The sequence below is a fragment of the Oncorhynchus masou genome, chromosome 9 (assembly GCF_036934945.1).
Source record: "Oncorhynchus masou masou isolate Uvic2021 chromosome 9, UVic_Omas_1.1, whole genome shotgun sequence".
Classification (NCBI taxonomy): domain Eukaryota; kingdom Metazoa; phylum Chordata; class Actinopteri; order Salmoniformes; family Salmonidae; genus Oncorhynchus; species Oncorhynchus masou.
Window position 1 is genome coordinate 385,001 of NC_088220.1, and position 15,000 is coordinate 400,000.

At 44.9% G+C, this 15,000-nt stretch overlaps 1 protein-coding gene and 1 non-coding gene across 2 annotated transcripts in view; one reads left to right on the top strand and one right to left on the bottom strand.

The window, feature by feature from the left end:
• The window catches only part of LOC135545412 (vascular endothelial growth factor receptor 3-like), a 272,156-nt gene that overhangs the window by 208,874 nt on the left and 48,282 nt on the right, over positions 1-15,000 (top strand). Inside the window, exons 14-16 of the mRNA XM_064973018.1 lie at positions 398-626; positions 10,128-10,272; positions 11,033-11,166. Coding sequence (XP_064829090.1) covers positions 398-626; positions 10,128-10,272; positions 11,033-11,166 — 508 coding nt within the window. The remainder of the gene's footprint in view (positions 1-397; positions 627-10,127; positions 10,273-11,032; positions 11,167-15,000) is intronic.
• trnaa-ugc (transfer RNA alanine (anticodon UGC)) lies at positions 13,958-14,034 on the bottom strand. The gene has a single exon. It is a non-coding gene; the product is annotated as a tRNA-Ala (tRNA).

Genomic DNA, 15,000 nt, shown 5'->3' on the forward strand with positions numbered 1-15,000 from the left:
CAGCTCACCTGGTACAGACTGGACCCACAGGTAACAGCTCACCTGGTACAGACTGGAACCACAGGTAACAGCTCACCTGGTACAGACTGGACCCACAGGTAACAGCTCACCTGGTAAAGATTGAACCCCTCCCTCCCTCCCTCTCCCACTCCCTCTCTCTCTCTCTCTCTCTCTCTCTCCCTCCCTCCCTCCCTCCCTCCCTCTCTCTCTCTCTCTCTCTCTCTCTCTCTCTCTCTCTCTCTCTCTCCCTCCCTCCCTCTCCCTCTCTCTCTCTCTCTCTCTCTCTCTCTCTCTCTCTCTCTCTCTCTCTCTCTCTCTCTCTCTCTCTCTCTCTCTCTCTCTCTCCCCTCCCTCTCCCCCTCCCTCCCTCTCTCCCTCTCTCTCTCCCTCCCTCCAGGCGCTGCAGGATGAGCGTGGTAAACCCCTGGAGCTGGACTGTCGTAGTGTCCACCTGTACGCTGACCGCCTGGATGGACAACTGACCTATCAGGAGCAGTCTAACAGCTGGGTCCTGGAGATGACCATCGCTAGCATCACGCTACAGGATGAAGGGAACTATGTCTGTGAGGTTCAGAATAGGAGGAGCCGAGAGAAACACTGTCTACGCAAATACATATCGGTTAAAGGTGAGAGAAACACTGTCTACGCAAATACATATCGGTTAAAGGTGAGAGAAACACTGTCTACGCAAATACATATCGGTTAAAGGTGAGAGAAACACTGTCTACGCAAATACATATCGGTTAAAGGTGAGAGAAACACTGTCTACGCAAATACATATCGGTTAAAGGTGAGAGAAACACTGTCTACGCAAATACATATCGGTTAAAGGTGAGAGAAACACTGTCTACGCAAATACATATCGGTTAAAGGTGAGAGAAACACTGTCTACGCAAATACATATCGGTTAAAGGTGAGAGAAACACTGTCTACATATCGGTTAAATACACTGTCTACGCAAATACATATCGGTTAAAGGTGAGAGAAACACTGTCTACGCAAATACATATCGGTTAAAGGTGAGAGAAACACTGTCTACGCAAATACATATCGGTTAAAGGTGAGAGAAACACTGTCTACGCAAATACATATCGGTTAAAGGTGAGAGAAACACTGTCTACGCAAATACATATCGGTTAAAGGTGAGAGAAACACTGTCTACGCAAATACATATCGGTTAAAGGTGAGAGAAACACTGTCTACGCAAATACATATCGGTTAAAGGTGAGAGAAACACTGTCTACGCAAATACATATCGGTTAAAGGTGAGAGAAACACTGTCTACGCAAATACATATCGGTTAAAGGTGAGAGAAACACTGTCTACGCAAATACATATCGGTTAAAGGTGAGAGAAACACTGTCTACGCAAATACATATCGGTTAAAGGTGAGAGAAACACTGTCTACGCAAATACATATCGGTTAAAGGTGAGAGAAACACTGTCTACGCAAATACATATCGGTTAAAGGTGAGAGAAACACTGTCACTGTCTACGCAAATACATATCGGTTAAAGGTGAGAGAAACACTGTCTACGCAAATACATATCGGTTAAAGGTGAGAGAAACACTGTCTACGCAAATACATATCGGTTAAAGGTGAGAGAAACACTGTCTACGCAAATACATATCGGTTAAAGGTGAGAGAAACACTGTCTACGCAAATACATATCGGTTAAAGGTGAGAGAAACACTGTCTACGCAAATACATATCGGTTAAAGGTGAGAGAAACACTGTCTACGCAAATACATATCGGTTAAAGGTGAGAGAAACACTGTCTACGCAAATACATATCGGTTAAAGGTGAGAGAAACACTGTCTACGCAAATACATATCGGTTAAAGGTGAGAGAAACACTGTCTACGCAAATACATATCGGTTAAAGGTGAGAGAAACACTGTCTACGCAAATACACTGTCTACGCAAATACATATCGGTTAAAGGTGAGAAACGGTTAAAGGTGAGAGAAACACTGTCTACGCAAATACATATCGGTTAAAGGTGAGAGAAACACTGTCTACGCAAATACATATCGGTTAAAGGTGAGAGAAACACTGTCTACGCAAATACATATCGGTTAAAGGTGAGAGAAACACTGTCTACGCAAATACATATCGGTTAAAGGTGAGAGAAACACTGTCTACGCAAATACATATCGGTTAAAGGTGAGAGAAACACTGTCTACGCAAATACATATCGGTTAAAGGTGAGAGAAACACTGTCTACGCAAATACATATCGGTTAAAGGTGAGAGAAACACTGTCTACGCAAATACATATCGGTTAAAGGTGAGAGAAACACTGTCTACGCAAATACATATCGGTTAAAGGTGAGAGAAACACTGTCTACGCAAATACATATCGGTTAAAGGTGAGAGAAACACTGTCTACGCAAATACATATCGGTTAAAGGTGAGAGAAACACTGTCTACGCAAATACATATCGGTTAAAGGTGAGAGAAACACTGTCTACGCAAATACATATCGGTTAAAGGTGAGAGAAACACTGTCTACGCAAATACATATCGGTTAAAGGTGAGAGAAACACTGTCTACGCAAATACATATCGGTTAAAGGTGAGAGAAACACTGTCTACGCAAATACATATCGGTTAAAGGTGAGAGAAACACTGTCTACGCAAATACATATCGGTTAAAGGTGAGAGAAACACTGTCTACGCAAATACATATCGGTTAAAGGTGAGAGAAACACTGTCTACGCAAATACATATCGGTTAAAGGTGAGAGAAACACTGTCTACGCAAATACATATCGGTTAAAGGTGAGAGAAACACTGTCTACGCAAATACATATCGGTTAAAGGTGAGAGAAACACTGTCTACGCAAATACATATCGGTTAAAGGTGAGAGAAACACTGTCTACGCAAATACATATCGGTTAAAGGTGAGAGAAACACTGTCTACGCAAATACATATCGGTTAAAGGTGAGAGAAACACTGTCTACGCAAATACATATCGGTTAAAGGTGAGAGAAACACTGTCTACGCAAATACATATCGGTTAAAGGTGAGAGAAACACTGTCTACGCAAATACATATCGGTTAAAGGTGAGAGAAACACTGTCTACGCAAATACATATCGGTTAAAGGTGAGAGAAACACTGTCTACGCAAATACATATCGGTTAAAGGTGAGAGAAACACTGTCTACGCAAATACATATCGGTTAAAGGTGAGAGAAACACTGTCTACGCAAATACATATCGGTTAAAGGTGAGAGAAACACTGTCTACGCAAATACATATCGGTTAAAGGTGAGAGAAACACTGTCTACGCAAATACATATCGGTTAAAGGTGAGAGAAACACTGTCTATACATATCGGTTAAAGGTGAGAGAAACACTGTCTACGCAAATACATATCGGTTAAAAACACTGGTACATATCGGTTAAAGGTGAGAAAACACTGTCTACGCAAATACATATCGGTTAAAGGTGAGAGAAACACTGTCTACGCATAAAAGGTGAGAGAAACACTATCGGTTAAAGGTGAGAGAAACACTGTCTACGCAAATACATATCGGTTAAAGGTGAGAGAAACACTGTCTACGCAAATACATATCGGTTAAAGGTGAGAGAAACACTGTCTACGCAAATACATATCGGTTAAAGGTGAGAGAAACACTGTCTACGCAAATACATATCGGTTAAAGGTGAGAGAAACACTGTCTACGCAAATACATATCGGTTAAAGGTGAGAGAAACACTGTCTACGCAAATACATATCGGTTAAAGGTGAGAGAAACACTGTCTACGCAAATACATATCGGTTAAAGGTGAGAGAAACACTGTCTACGCAAATACATATCGGTTAAAGGTGAGAGAAACACTGTCTACGCAAATACATATCGGTTAAAGGTGAGAGAAACACTGTCTACGCAAATACATATCGGTTAAAGGTGAGAGAAACACTGTCTACGCAAATACATATCGGTTAAAGGTGAGAGAAACACTGTCTACGCAAATACATATCGGTTAAAGGTGAGAGAAACACTGTCTACGGTTAAAGGTGAGAGAAACAAATACATATCGGTTAAAGGTGAGAGAAACACTGTCTACGCAAATACATATCGGTTAAAGGTGAGAGAAACACTGTCTACGCAAATACATATCGGTTAAAGGTGAGAGAAACACTGTCTACGCAAATACATATCGGTTAAAGGTGAGAGAAACACTGTCTACGCAAATACATATCGGTTAAAGGTGAGAGAAACACTGTCTACGCAAATACATATCGGTTAAAGGTGAGAGAAACACTGTCTACGCAAATACATATCGGTTAAAGGTGAGAGAAACACTGTCTACGCAAATACATATCGGTTAAAGGTGAGAGAAACACTGTCTACGCAAATACATATCGGTTAAAGGTGAGAGAAACACTGTCTACGCAAATACATATCGGTTAAAGGTGAGAGAAACACTGTCTACGCAAATACATATCGGTTAAAGGTGAGAGAAACACTGTCTACGCAAATACATATCGGTTAAAGGTGAGAGAAACACTGTCTACGCAAATACATATCGGTTAAAGGTGAGAGAAACACTGTCTACGCAAATACATATCGGTTAAAGGTGAGAGAAACACTGTCTACGCAAATACATATCGGTTAAAGGTACACTGTCTACGCAAATACATATCGGTTAAAGGTGAGAGAAACACTGTCTACGCAAATACATATCGGTTAAAGGTGAGAGAAACACTGTCTACGCAAATACATATCGGTTAAAGGTGAGAGAAACACTGTCTAAATACATATCGGTTAAAGGTGAGAGAAACACTGTCTACGCAAATACATATCGGTTAAAGGTGAGAGAAACACTGTCTACGCAAATACATATCGGTTAAAGGTGAGAGAAACACTGTCTACGCAAATACATATCGGTTAAAGGTGAGAGAAACACTGTCTACGCAAATACATATCGGTTAAAGGTGAGAGAAACACTGTCTACGCAAATACATATCGGTTAAAGGTGAGAGAAACACTGTCTACGCAAATACATATCGGTTAAAGGTGAGAGAAACACTGTCTACGCAAATACATATCGGTTAAAGGTGAGAGAAACACTGTCTACGCAAATACATATCGGTTAAAGGTGAGAGAAACACTGTCTACGCAAATACATATCGGTTAAAGGTGAGAGAAACACTGTCTACGCAAATACATATCGGTTAAAGGTGAGAGAAACACTGTCTACGCAAATACATATCGGTTAAAGGTGAGAGAAACACTGTCTACGCAAATACATATCGGTTAAAGGTGAGAGAAACACTGTCTACGCAAATACATATCGGTTAAAGGTGAGAGAAACACTGTCTACGCAAATACATATCGGTTAAAGGTGAGAGAAACACTGTCTACGCAAATACATATCGGTTAAAGGTGAGAGAAACACTGTCTACGCAAATACATATCACTGGTTAAAAGGTGAGAGAAACACTGTCTACGCAAATACATATCGGTTAAAGGTGAGAGAAACACTGTCTACGCAAATACATATCGGTTAAAGGTGAGAGAAACACTGTCTACGCAAATACATATCGGTTAAAGGTGAGAGAAACACTGTCTACGCAAATACATATCGGTTAAAGGTGAGAGAAACACTGTCTACGCAAATACATATCGGTTAAAGGTGAGAGAAACACTGTCTACGCAAATACATATCGGTTAAAGGTGAGAGAAACACTGTCTACGCAAATACATATCGGTTAAAGGTGAGAGAAACACTGTCTACGCAAATACATATCGGTTAAAGGTGAGAGAAACACTGTCTACGCAAATACATATCGGTTAAAGGTGAGAGAAACACTGTCTACGCAAATACATATCGGTTAAAGGTGAGAGAAACACTGTCTACGCAAATACATATCGGTTAAAGGTGAGAGAAACACTGTCTACGCAAATACATATCGGTTAAAGGTGAGAGAAACACTGTCTACGGTTAAATACATATACATATCGGTTAAAGGTGAGAGAAACACTGTCTACGCAAATACATATCGGTTAAAGGTGAGAGAAACACTGTCTACGCAAATACATATCGGTTAAAGGTGAGAGAAACACTGTCTACGCAAATACATATCGGTTAAAGGTGAGAGAAACACTGTCTACGCAAATACATATCGGTTAAAGGTGAGAGAAACACTGTCTACGCAAATACATATCGGTTAAAGGTGAGAGAAACACTGTCTACGCAAATACATATCGGTTAAAGGTGAGAGAAACACTGTCTACGCAAATACATATCGGTTAAAGGTGAGAGAAACACTGTCTACGCAAATACATATCGGTTAAAGGTGAGAGAAACACTGTCTACGCAAATACATATCGGTTAAAGGTGAGAGAAACACTGTCTACGCAAATACATATCGGTTAAAGGTGAGAGAAACACTGTCTACGCAAATACATATCGGTTAAAGGTGAGAGAAACACTGTCTACGCAAATACATATCGGTTAAAGGTGAGAGAAACACTGTCTACGCAAATACATATCGGTTAAAGGTGAGAGAAACACTGTCTACGCAAATACATATCGGTTAAAGGTGAGAGAAACACTGTCTACGCAAATACATATCGGTTAAAGGTGAGAGAAACACTGTCTACGCAAATACATATCGGTTAAAGGTGAGAGAAACACTGTCTACGCAAATACATATCGGTGAGAGAAAGGTACATATCGGTTAAAGGTGAGAGAAACACTGTCTACGCAAATACATATCGGTTAAAGGTGAGAGAAACACTGTCTACGCAAATACATATCGGTTAAAGGTGAGAGAAACACTGTCTACGCAAATACATATCGGTTAAAGGTGAGAGAAACACTGTCTACGCAAATACATATCGGTTAAAGGTGAGAGAAACACTGTCTACGCAAATACATATCGGTTAAAGGTGAGAGAAACACTGTCTACGCAAATACATATCGGTTAAAGGTGAGAGAAACACTGTCTACGCAAATACATATCGGTTAAAGGTGAGAGAAACACTGTCTACGCAAATACATATCGGTTAAAGGTGAGAGACACACTGTCTACGCAAATACATATCGGTTAAAGGTGAGAGTCTAAAATACATATCGGTTAAAGTCACTGTCTACGCAAATACATATCGGTTAAAGGTGAGAGAAACACTGTCTACGCAAATACATATCGGTTAAAGGTGAGAGAAACACTGTCTACGCAAATACATATCGGTTAAAGGTGAGAGAAACACTGTCTACGCAAATACATATCGGTTAAAGGTGAGAGAAACACTGTCTACGCAAATACATATCGGTTAAAGGTGAGAGAAACACTGTCTACGCAAATACATATCGGTTAAAGGTGAGAGGGACACTGTCTACGCAAATACATATCGGTTAAAGGTGAGAGAAACACTGTCTACGCAAATACATATCGGTTAAAGGTGAGAGAAACACTGTCTACGCAAATACATATCGGTTAAAGGTGAGAGAAACACTGTCTACGCAAATACATATCGGTTAAAGGTGAGAGAAACACTGTCTACGCAAATACATATCGGTTAAAGGTGAGAGAAACACTGTCTACGCAAATACATATCGGTTAAAGGTGAGAGAAACACTGTCTACGCAAATACATATCGGTTAAAGGTGAGAGAAACACTGTCTACGCAAATACATATCGGTTAAAGGTGAGAGGGACACTGTCTACGCAAATACATATCGGTTAAAGGTGAGAGAAACACTGTCTACGCAAATACATATCGGTTAAAGGTGAGAGGGAGACACACACAGGAACGTCTACACTCTTAGAGAAAAGGGTTCTTCAACTGTCCCCATAGGACAAGCCTCTATGGATCCTAGATAGAGCTCTTCTTGGTTTAAGGGAGAACCTTTTTGGGTTCCAAATAGAACCTCCAGTGGAACACATAGAGGAACGTGGGCCTCACACACACAGAGGAACGTGGGCCTCACACACACAGAGGAACGTGGGCTTCACACACACAGAGGAACGTGGGCTTCACACACACAGAGGAACGTGGGCCTCACACACACAGAGGAACGTGGGCTTCACACACACAGAGGAACGTGGGCCTCACACACACAGAGGAACGTGGGCCTCACACACACAGAGGAACGTGGGCCTCACACACACAGAGGAACGTGGGCTTCACACACACAGAGGAACGTGGGCCTCACACACAGAGGAACGTGGGCCTCACACAGAGGAACGTGGGCCTCACACACAGAGGAACATGGGCCTCACACAGAGGAACATGGCCTCACACACAGAGGCACGTGGGCCTCACACACAGAGGAACGTGGGCCTCACACAGAGGAACATAGGCCTCACACACACAGAGGAACATGGGCCTCACACACACAGAGGCACGTGGGCCTCACACAGAGGAACGTGGGCCTCACACGCAGAGGCACGTGGGCCTCACACACGCAGAGGCACGTGGGCCTCACACACACAGAGGAACGTGGGCCTCACACACACAGAGGACCATAGGCCTCTCCTCAGAGAACGGGATTAAATATAGACTAGTCCCTCAGAGGAAGGGATTAAATATAGACCAGTCCCTCAGAGGAAGGGATTAAATATAGGCTAGTCCCTCAGAGGAAGTGATTAAATATAGACTAGTCCCTCAGAGGACGGGATTAAATATACACTAGTCCCTCAGAGGAAGGGATTAAATATAGACTAGTCCCTCAGAGGAAGGGATTAAATATAGACTAGTCCCTCAGAGGAAGGGATTAAATATAGGCTAGTCCCTCAGAGGAAGTGATTAAATATAGACTAGTCCCTCAGAGGAAGGGATTAAATATAGGCTAGTCCCTCAGAGGAAGTGATTAAATATAGACTAGTCCCTCAGAGGAAGGGATTAAATATAGGCTAGTCCCTCAGAGGAAGTGATTAAATATAGACCAGTCCCTCAGAGGAAGGGATTAAATATAGGCTAGTCCCTCAGAGGAAGTGATTAAATATAGACTAGTCCCTCAGAGGACGGGATTAAATATAGGCTAGTCCCTCAGAGGAAGGGATTAAATATAGACTAGTCCCTCAGAGGACGGGATTAAATATAGGCTAGTCCCTCAGAGGAAGGGATTAAATATAGACTAGTCCCTCAGAGGACGGGAATATATATAGGCTAGTCCCTCAGAGGAAGGGATTAAATATAGGCTAGTCCCTCAGAGGAAGTGATTAAATATAGACTAGTCCCTCAGAGGACGGGATTAAATATAGGCTAGTCCCTCAGAGGACGGGATTAAATATAGACTAGTCCCTCAGAGGAAGGGATTAAATATAGACTAGTCCCTCAGAGGAAGGGATTAAATATAGACTAGTCCCTCAGAGGAAGGGATTCAATATATACTAGTCCCTCAGAGGAAGGGATTAAATATAGACTAGTCACTAATTTCCACACTAATGCTTCAATCATGTCCAGTCCTGACACCTTTAATTCTCCACCCCCCTCCTGCTGATTCGTCTCTTTGCCCTTCAGTCAATTTGGAATGAACTATTTCTCACCTCTCCTCTCTCTCTCTCTCCTTTCCTCTCCTCTCCTCTCCTCTCTCCTCTCCTCTCCTCTCCTCTCTCCTTTCCTCTCCTCTCCTCTTCTCTCCTCTCCTCTCCTCTCCTCTCTCTCTCCTTTCCTCTACTCTCTCTCTTCTCCTCTCCTCTCCTCTCTCTCTCCTCTCCTCTCCTCTTTCTCTCTCTCTCTCTCCTCTACTCTCTCTCTTCTCCTCTCCTCTCCTCTCTCTCTCCTCTCCTCTCCTCTCCTCTCCTCTTTCTCTCTCTCTCTCTCTCTCTCTCTCTCTCTCTCTCTCTCCTTTCCTCTCCTCTCTCCTCTCCTCTCCTCTCTCCTCTCCCTCTCCTCTCCTCTCCTCTCCTCTCCTCTCCTCTCCTCTCCTCTCCTCTCCTCTCTCTCTCTCTCTCTCCTCTCTCCTCTCTCCTCTCCTCTCCTCTCCTCTCCTCTCCTCTCCTCTCCTCTCCTCTCCTCTCCTCTACTCTCTCTCTTCTCCTCTCCTCTCTCTCTCCTCTCCTCTCCTCTTTCTCTCTCTCTCTCTCTCTCTCTCTCCTCTCCTCTCTCTCCTCTCCTCTCCTCTCCTCTTTCTCTCTCTCCTATCATTCTATCCCCCCTCAGCTCTAGAAGCCCCCTGGTACAGACACAACCCGACCAATCAGACAGTGAACATCAGTGAGTCTCTCCTGATGGAGTGTGATGTAATGGGAACTCCTTCCCCACACCTCTCCTGGTTCAAAGACAACCAGCCCCTGCACCAAATGTCAGGTAGGTACACACACACACGCGCACACACACACACACACACACACACACACACACACACACACACACACACACACACACACACACACACACACACACACACACACACACACACACACACACACACCTGTAGCTGAAGTCATGAGTCATCAGCTTCCACAGTGTGTCTTTGAGGCATTAGAGGACAGAGGGTCGGACTGAGTGACAACCTGGCAGGGTTACAGACCACCTGGGGACTCTGGAGACATTAAACACATGACATGTGGAGAGAATGAGAGATAGAGTGACAGAGTGATAGAGAGTGATAGAGTGGGAGGGAGGGAGGGAGGGAGGGAGGGAGGAGGGAGGGAGGGAGGGAGGGAGGGAGGGAGGGAGGGAGGGAGGGAGGGAGGGAGGGAGGGAGGGAGGGAGGGAGGGAGGGAGGGAGGGAGGGAGGGAGGGAGGGAGGGAGGAGAGGGAGATTGGCTGGCTACATCAATCGTAGTAGTTGTCAGGTTAGCAGACAAGCAAGCCTAGGTGAGTGTATGTGTGTGTGTTTGTCAGAGTGGTGTATGTGTGCACAAGTGCACGCCTACGTGTGTGTTTGTGTCAGTGATGATTGTGTGTGTGTGTGTGTGTGTGTGTGTGTGTGTGTGTGTGTGTGTGTGTGTGTGTGTGTGTGTGTGTGTGTGTGTGTGTGTGTGTGTGTGTGTGTGTGTGTGTGTGTGTGTGTGTGTGTGTGTGTGTGTGTGTGTGTGTGTGTGTGTGTGTGTGTGTGTGTGTGGGCTGCAGCTACAGGACGCCAACAGGACGTTGAGTATCCAGCGAGTCAGAGAAGAGGACGCCGGTCTCTACACCTGCACCGCCTGTAATCAGAGGGGCTGCGCACACTCCTCCGCTGCCGTCACAGTGCTGGGTGAGACGGAAACACACACACACACAGCCTTCAGAGACACACACACACACACACAGCCTTCAGAGACACACACACACACAGCCTTCAGAGACACACACACACACACACAGCCTTCAGAGACACACACACACACACACAGCCTTCAGAGACACACACACACACACACACCCATCAGAGACAAACACACACACACACAGCCTTCAGAGACACACACACACACACACAGCCTTCAGAGACACACACACACACACAGCCTTCAGAGACACACACACACACACAGCCTTCAGAGACACACACACACACACACAGCCTTCAGAGACACACACACACACACACAGCCTTCAGAGACACACACACACACACACAGCCTTCAGAGACACACACACACACACACAGCCTTCAGAGACACACACACACACACACAGCCTTCAGAGACACACACACACACACACAGCCTTCAGAGACACACACACACACACACAGCCTTCAGAGACACACACACACACACACAGCCTTCAGAGACACACACACACACACACAGCCTTCAGAGACACACACACACACACACAGCCTTCAGAGACACACACACACACACACAGCCTTCAGAGACAAACACACACACACACAGCCTTCAGAGACACACACACACACACACAGCCTTCAGAGACACACACACACACACAGCCTTCAGAGACACACACACACACACACAGCCTTCAGAGACACACACACACACACACACAGCCTTCAGAGACACACACACACACACACAGCCTTCAGAGACACACACACACACACACAGCCTTCAGAGACACACACACACACACACAGCCTTCAGAGACACACACACACACACACAGCCTTCAGAGACACACACACACACACACAGCCTTCAGAGACACACACACACACACACAGCCTTCAGAGACACACACACACACACACAGCCTTCAGAGACACACACACACACACACAGCCTTCAGAGACACACACACACACACACAGCCTTCAGAGACACACACGCACACACACAGCCTTCAGAGACACACACACACACACACAGCCTTCAGAGACACACACACACACAGCCTTCAGAGACACACACACACACACACACAGCCTTCAGAGACACACACACACACACACAGCCTTCAGAGACACACACACACACAGCCTTCAGAGACACACACACACACAGCTTTCAGAGACACACACGCACACACACACACACAGCCTTCAGAGACACACACGCACACACACACACACAGCCTTCAGAGACACACACACACACAGCTTTCAGAGACACACACGCACACACACACACACAGCCTTCAGAGACACACACACACAGCTTTCAGAGACACACACGCACACACACACACACAGCCTTCAGAGACACACACACACACACACACAGCCTTCAGACACACACACATACAAACATACACACACACACACAGCCTTCAGACACACACACGCACACACACACACAGCCTTCAGACACGCACACACACACAGCCTTCAGACACATACACACACACACACACACACACACACACACACAGCCTTCAGAGACACACACACACACACACAGCCTTCAGAGACACACACACACACAGCCTTCAGACACACACACACACAGACACACAGACACACACACACAGCGTTCAGACACACACAGACACACACACACACAAACAGCCTTCAGACACACGCACATACAGACACACAGACACACACACACACACACACACACAGCCTTCAGACACACACAGACACACACACACACACACACACACACACAGCCTTCAGACACACACAGACACACACACACACACACACACAGCCTTCAGACACACACACACACACACACACACACACAGCCTTCAGACACACACACACACACAGCCTTCAGACACACACACACACACACACACACACACACACACACACACACACACACACACACACACACACACACAGCCTTCAGACACACACACACATACAGACATTCACACACACACACACACACACACACACACACACACACACACACACACACACACACACACACACACACACACACACACACAGCCTTCACACATACACACACACTTCTGCATCCACACCTTCCTCTGTCTCCAATGACAGTGTCCTTCTATTTTCCTCTCTAATCTTCTTCTATGCTCCTGTTTCTTAAAACAGCTAAATCAAAGTTAATTAGTTGTGTACACATTTTTAGCAGATGGTATAGCAGGTTCAGATGGTATAGCATGTCCAGATGGTCTGGATGGTATAGATGGTCCAGACGGTATAGATGGTCCAGACGGTATAGATGGTCCAGATGGTATAGCAGGTCCAGATGGTATAGCAGGTCCAGATGATCTAGATGGTATAGATGGTATAGCAGGTCCAGATGGTATAGCAGGTCCAGATGATCTAGATGGTATAGATGATCTAGATGGTATAGATGGTATAGCAGGTCCAGATGGTATAGATGGTATAGCAGGTCCAGATGGTATAGCAGGTCCAGATGGTATAGATGGTATAGCAGGTCCAGATGGTATAGCAGGTCCAGATGGTATAGATGGTATAGCAGGTCCAGATGGTATAGCAGGTCCAGATGGTATAGATGGTATAGCAGGTCCAGATGGTATAGCAGGTCCAGATGGTATAGATGGTATAGCAGGTCCAGATGGTATAGATGGCATAGCAGGTCCAGATGGTATAGATGGTATAGCAGGCCCAGATGGTATAGATGGTATAGCAGGCCACTACTTTTACATATGGGTGGTCCCAGCGGGAATCGAACCCACGACGCTTGGCGTTGCAAGCGCCATGCTCTACCGACTGAGCCACACTGGAACCTGGTGAGATAAACAACAACAACATCAGCTTTGGACAAAAGCGTCTGCTAAATGGGATATATTATTATTATTATTATATTATTCCAGTGACAGGGCTAATGTTGTTGTTGTTTATCTCACCAGGTTCCAGTGACAGGGCTAATGTTGTTGTTGTTTATCTCACCAGGTTCTAGTGACAGGGCTAATGTTGTTGTTGTTTATCTCACCAGGTTCCAGTGACAGGGCTAATGTTGTTGTTGTTTATCTCACCAGGTTCCAGTGACAGGGCTAATGTTGTTGTTGTTTATCTCACCAGGTTCCAGTGATAGGGCTGATGTTGTTGTTGTTTATCTCACCAGGTTCCAGTGACAGGGCTAATGTTGTTGTTGTTTATCTCACCAGGTTCCAGTGACAGGGCTAATGTTGTTGTTGTTTATCTCACCAGGTTCCAGTGACAGGGCTGATGTTGTTGTTGTTTATCTCACCAGGTTCCAGTGACAGGGCTAATGTTGTTGTTGTTTATCTCACCAGGTTCCAGTGACAGGGCTAATGTTGTTGTTGTTTATCCCAGGTTCCAGTGACAGGGCTAATGTTGTTGTTGTTTATCCCTGGTTCCAGTGACAGGGCTAATGTTGTTGTTGTTTATCTCACCAGGTTCCAGTGACAGGGCTAATGTTGTTGTTGTTTATCCCAGGTTCCAGTGACAGGGCTAATGTTGTTGTTGTTTATCTCACCAGGTTCCAGTGACAGGGCTAATGTTGTTGTTGTTTATCCCAGGTTCCAGTGACAGGGCTAATGTTGTTGTTGTTTATCTCACCAGGTTCCAGTGATAGGGCTAATGTTGTTGTTGTTTATCTCACCAGGTTCCAGTGACAGGGCTAATGTTGTTGTTGTTTATCCCAGGTTCCAGTGACAGGGCTAATGTTGTTGTTGTTTATCTCACCAGGTTCCAGTGACAGGGCTAATGTTGTTGTTGTTTATCCCACCA